The sequence below is a fragment of the Gouania willdenowi genome, chromosome 15 (genome assembly GCF_900634775.1).
Source record: "Gouania willdenowi chromosome 15, fGouWil2.1, whole genome shotgun sequence".
In the NCBI taxonomy this organism is placed as follows: domain Eukaryota; kingdom Metazoa; phylum Chordata; class Actinopteri; order Blenniiformes; family Gobiesocidae; genus Gouania; species Gouania willdenowi.
The window spans coordinates 436,067-441,839 of NC_041058.1; the positions used below are offsets into that span (position 1 = coordinate 436,067).

At 37.2% G+C, this 5,773-nt stretch overlaps 1 protein-coding gene across 1 annotated transcript; it reads left to right on the top strand.

Moving 5' to 3' along the window:
• Positions 1-1,142: 1,142 nt before the first annotated feature.
• On the top strand, positions 1,143-3,180 carry rps27a (ribosomal protein S27a). Its single transcript, XM_028468768.1, has 6 exons — positions 1,143-1,216; positions 1,335-1,400; positions 2,095-2,149; positions 2,241-2,326; positions 2,394-2,525; positions 3,007-3,180. Exons 2-6 carry the CDS (start codon positions 1,353-1,355, stop codon positions 3,154-3,156), a joined length of 471 nt encoding a protein of 156 aa, XP_028324569.1. The 5' UTR covers positions 1,143-1,216; positions 1,335-1,352; the 3' UTR covers positions 3,157-3,180.
• Positions 3,181-5,773: the final 2,593 nt, after the last annotated feature.

Here is a 5,773-nt window from a genome sequence, read left to right on the forward strand (position 1 = left end):
GTGTGTGTGTGTGTGTGTGTGTGTGTGTGTGTGTGTGTGTGTGTGTGTGTGTGTGTGTGTGATTTTCACTCAGATTAGCAGATATGAGGAAGTATGATGAAACTGAACTTCTTGAACTTAAAAAGCAGAAACCAGCACTTCTGTAGTTCCACTGATAGCCACAGGGGGCGTGGTTTGTTGTTATATCAGGAAGTGTAAAGTTTTTTTGGTTTTTTATGATTTCAAAGTCCAATGCTTTTATTCCACCTTCTACATGTCTCATAACCAGGTCACATTTCTTAAAATAAAGCTACTTATTATTAGGGATAGATAAACTTCCATTTCTGTCTGTTCTACTAAACAGTTTTATATCTCTTTGCAATAAATTTTTCAACTTTTTTGGTGCATGTATCAATAGTTTTTTTTCTTTTTTTAATGTAGTTTCTTTCACTCGTTTCTAAACATCTAGATATCTATATACCGAGGTACGTTGTTTCCTTTTTAACAGTGAAAGGTCAGAACAGCTATGGATGCTCATAAACTCATATTAATTTTTTATTTAGGAGCCGTAACAAACGATGGAGCGCAACCACTCCAAAAGATAGAAGATTCACTCGTGACATTTAGTTTTAACATTTAGATTTAGATTTAAAATGTAACATTTGGATTTAAAACTGACATTATATTTTTACGAGAAAAAAATAAAACAACTTTCACAAATACTGCTGTAAATAATAATATTATTTCCTGAAATCACTTCATTCTACTTTCCAGTCCGTAAAACTAACATTATAAAGTGTTTCCTGACTTTAAAGGAATCAGGCCGGTCGCTATGGTTACAGCCCGTGGAAAACTTAAACTTATGTTTAAACACAATTTAACACAACTCGACTTTATTTATCTACAGTATTTAGCAGCTTTCATACATAGGACATGAAGCCCAAAGTGATTTACATAAGAACAGAAAAGAGAATAAAAGATCTATAAAAAGACTAAAAGGTTTAACAGTCAGACCTGCACATAATGCAAAATATAAATAACATATAAATAACAGACACATACAAACATTGACATGTAAGCGTTTAACAAAAACAAAACATTTATTTAACAGCCAACGTGCCTGATGGTAAATTAATCTTTTCGATCAGGCACCTCTGGGGCCACCTTGCCCCTGCTCATCGGCCCAGGAAACCCCACGTGTCTCTCTCTCCGTCTGCCGCCATTACAGCAGTCACTGGTAAGAATCGCTCCGCAATTAAAAAGCTTTAAAACCGCTTTTAACGCACATTTAACCCGGATTAAAGACCTGTACCGGGTTAGCGCGGAGCCTCATCTGTTCTAATCTGTCTCCGTAGGTGTTCTTTGACGCCAGGATGCAGATTTTCGTCAAAACCCTCACGGGTAAAACCATCACCCTCGAGGTGCGTTCATGGACCGGCACAGTGGAATGATGCATTCAGGGACTTTTAAGATAGGAATGTATTAGTTAAAGGACATAAAAGTTAAAAATGTGTGCACAGCAGCATTTAGATAACCCATATTTAATCGTGTTTTATTAAAAGTTTTGGTAATGCTAAGCTAGCAGCGCTTAGACACGCTTGTGTTAGTATGTAGTTTTCGGTTTGAAGCTTTTCTCTGTATTTAACAAAGTAATGCGATGCTCGTAGGACACATGTAACCCTATAGAAAAGTTGGAGATTTACTATTTAGCAGTGTAATGTAGGCTAGCATATATAGTGCAACTTATTACTCACCTTAGTTAAAAACGTTGCTCACTGAGGACACCTGCTGGTCAATATTTACGGGGTATTTTTAGGATATTGACCCACTTTAGTCATTTAAAAAAAAGCCCTTTGTGCAGTCACTCCTTTAGATTCTACACAGCTTTCAACTTATCCTGAGTTATCATGACTACCTATCAACATTGAGCTGTTCTGCAAAGCTTCATGTGAGACAATTTTATGAACGGTATCATTAAAGTCCAAACAAATTGCACACCCTTGAACCAAGTAGCAGCCATGTTGAAAGTCTCAGGTCAATCTGAGATATTTGAGGAACACAGATTCTTTGCTTCATTTATAAATGTATTTTAACCTGACTTTGGTTTTGTTTCAGGTTGAACCCTCGGATACAATTGAAAATGTAAAAGCAAAGATTCAAGATAAGGAGGGTAAGACTTGATGAGTCATGTTTGTGACTCATGATGTGAATGATTCTAATCAATAAGTGGTAAATGACCTGTTGAACGTGTGGTCCTGCAGGAATCCCTCCTGACCAGCAGAGGCTGATCTTCGCTGGGAAGCAGCTCGAGGACGGACGCACACTGTCTGACTACAACATCCAGAAGGTGAGTTCAGAGTGACACGCGTCATGTGACGTTAGGAGAAAGCTACACCAACGGTGTGTGTGTGCAGGAGTCCACCCTCCACCTGGTGCTCAGGCTTCGCGGCGGCGCCAAGAAAAGGAAGAAGAAGTCGTACACCACCCCCAAGAAGAACAAACACAAGAGGAAGAAGGTCAAACTGGCCGTGCTGAAATACTACAAGGTACGACTCGTCTGATTGGCTTAAACGCTCCAATAACAACATTTTCCTCAACATTCACAGGATTAGAATCTCATTAAAGTGAAATAATCTAATCAGAGTTTAATGAGACATTTGTTCTGATCAATAATTCCCACGCTCAAATATTTATAGTTTGCGATCAAAGATCATCGTCCATAATGTTCTTTAAGAAAATAATAAACCTAATGTGAACATGTGATCAGTGAGTTAAAGATCCATTAATAAACAGAACTATTGACCAATTTTTAGGTCGTTTACATTTATTATATTTCTATTTTCCATCTCATCCTTAAAAAAAGCTAAATAATATTATTTTAATCTGAAACACTGCCCTCTGGTCAGTTTTATCAGTAAAGTGTGAATAATTCCAGGATTAAATTATGTTTGTTATAGCGGTGACTTTTTGATGAAGCTCCTCCCCCTGCTCTGATTGGTCACTCACTATCACTCTCTCTCTCCTCAGGTGGATGAGAACGGGAAGATCCACCGTCTGAGGCGTGAGTGTCCTGCTGATGAATGCGGCGCTGGTGTGTTCATGGCGAGTCACTTTGACCGTCACTACTGTGGGAAGTGTTGTCTGACGTACTGCTTCAACAAACCTGAGGACAAGTAACCAATAAACAGCCTGGAAACCTGAGCCAGCTTCCTGTCTTTATACACACAAGCAGAAAAACCTCATTAACTTAAATCACAGTCATTTCAAAGCCTATAAAACACTTTCTACATCCCTTCAAAATAAAAGCTAGTCTTAAATTTCTTTACTGCTCTGTAATCTGTGCACGTCTGTAACAACCTATACCAGAACAAACTGTAAAGGCTCCACCTAGAGGTGAGGGTGTGTCACTGCAGCTGATTTAATGTAATCGACCTTTAGTAATACTGTGTACAAAACCAAACACGCAGTGGTGTTAAACTCTGAGTCTATCCATGAAATCTAGGTCAACATATCCCACAATGGGAAACTATCTGATTCTATTACAGCTGGTATGAAGTGGATCAATCAACCCAGAGTATGTAAACCTTGGGTTACTGACGTGCATGCATGACAAAAAGCCATCATCAATGGATCAGAGAATACTCAAACTACCATGGTAACCACCCAGAATAGTGATATATTCACCCTGATGGTGAAATAAGCTGGTGTTTGATGAATATGATCCTGTTCTAAAGGTGTGTTCAGTCTTCAGTGATTATAGTGATTAAATCACCTGTAATTAATAACACTTTATGATCACATCATCACTTTATCTCTTCAGTGACGTGACGAGTGGTGAATAATATGAATAAAATGTGTCTGAGGAGACGTGTCAGCATCATAGGATGTCTGTATAGAGAGTCCTCCTGTTACACTGGATATAAACACAGTGACTGATGCTTCATATCTAATCATTTATATTGATTTTAATGTAATATTATCACCAGATTCATCTTAATGTCATAAAAAACATTGAAGCAGGACTCGAACCTGCAACCCATTGCTTCTAAGAGCAGCATCACAACTCACTGCACCGTCATAACTTCAAAGAGCTGTGATCTACAGATTTAACTGTATAACAATATAAAACAATAACCAAGCCTTAAAAGTGTATTAATTTAAATGATCATCTCCTTTATATTATCTACAGGTTTGTATTCAGTGAACTTTACTACAGACGTCAGTAGATGTTTTAATGTAGATCATCCTCTCAGTGTTTGTCACTAAATGATCTACATCTACAATGTTAGAAAGAAAACTACAGTTATCATAAAAAACTAAAACATAAATCAACATTAGTAATGATGTGAACACGTCTGTGGTGTGTGATGTCACTAATGTGTTTCAGAGAAAAGTGTTAAGGTTCATTAAAGTGTTCAGGTGGGCGGAGCCAGGTAGAAACCCAGGGTTTCTTTGATAAAACCAGGTTTAGTTCACGGACAATGTTACCATGGTAACATACTCAGAGTTTGAACATAACCTAGTTTATGGAATAAACCTCTGAACATTTACCAGAATAGTCTCCAATCAAACCAGAGTTTGTACAGTTATGTCCGTGGTTGGTCATAAAACAGGTACCACTTAAACCAGAACACCTTTAAATAAACTGTCCAGTCAGAGGGCGGGGCAGACACACCAATCAGGAGGGTGGAGTCTGTATGGTAATGTCAATGCACAAAATGACTCAAAAATGTGCATGTTTTATCCTGGGAATTAGCTTTTTTTTTTTTTTTTTAGATGTGTAGATTTCAGATGGAAGTGATTCTATAAATTACAATTTAATTAACATCTGTTAATCAGGTTTTAAAACAAATTAGCTTTGTGTTAACGTTAACAGAGTTCAAAGTAAGGTCTGTGGCCCATTTTTGATCCACCACAGCATCGAAGTTTGTTCATTTGGAAGAAAATGAGTGAAAACATTGATTATGAAGTGAAACTGTAAAATTCAGATGTTTGTGCATCACTGATGTGTTTAACATTTAATTTATGTCCACGTAGTCACAGCTGTGGTAAACATCTGGATATTTCCTTTATTAAATGTGGGTTGAATGTTACTCTTGAGTAGTGTAGTTAAGAACATCTCAGAGTGAGCTTTCAGCAAAACCTTTAGATGAAACATCCTCAGGCTTCAAAATAAAAGTCAGACTAAACGGCCTCAGGCTGTAAAACAGGACATGACGTCATGTGCTGCTTTGTATTTAATCAAATATTAATTTTAACCCAACCTTATTTGGGTTGTGATCATAAGTTTCTGGCGACCCCAGAGACATTTATTCTTTTTGTTTTTAAAATTAGTTTGATTGTAATAAAGTGGCAGGATTACAGCACAAAGTACAGTATTTTATTAATTTACATTTGAAAAAGCTAAAGTATAGAATACAGTTGTTTGAGATCGTGTGGTGCTTTAATTTGAAAAATATACCTTTAATCTGTAATTTTTAAAAATCAATTTTAGAGATTTCAGGCGACCCCATTGGGGATCACAAACCCAAGGTTGAAAAACTTGTTTAAAAAACAAATTAATACCAGCATTTCAACTTACTTTGTCACGAGTACTTCCGGTTCCTTCAAAATAGAACGTCATGTCCTGTTTTACAGCCTAAGGCCATTTAGTCTGATGGCTTTTATTTTGAAGCCTGAGGACGTTTCACCATACACAAGATAAAATGAGTTAATCAGATGCTTTAGGAAGAATCGTTACCATGGGAACAGTCTAACCTGTGTGTGTGATGCAGGAAGGAGGCGAGACGCTGCG

Bases quoted from the DNA above. Each gene is read 5' to 3' on its own strand.
- rps27a (XM_028468768.1), top strand. From the start codon at position 1,353: ATGCAGATTTTCGTCAAAACCCTCACGGGTAAAACCATCACCCTCGAG. The intron at 1,401-2,094 runs GTGCGTTCATGG...GTTTTGTTTCAG, and splicing joins GTAAAACCATCACCCTCGAG to GTTGAACCCTCGGATACAAT. The intron at 2,526-3,006 runs GTACGACTCGTC...CTCTCTCCTCAG, and splicing joins CCGTGCTGAAATACTACAAG to GTGGATGAGAACGGGAAGAT.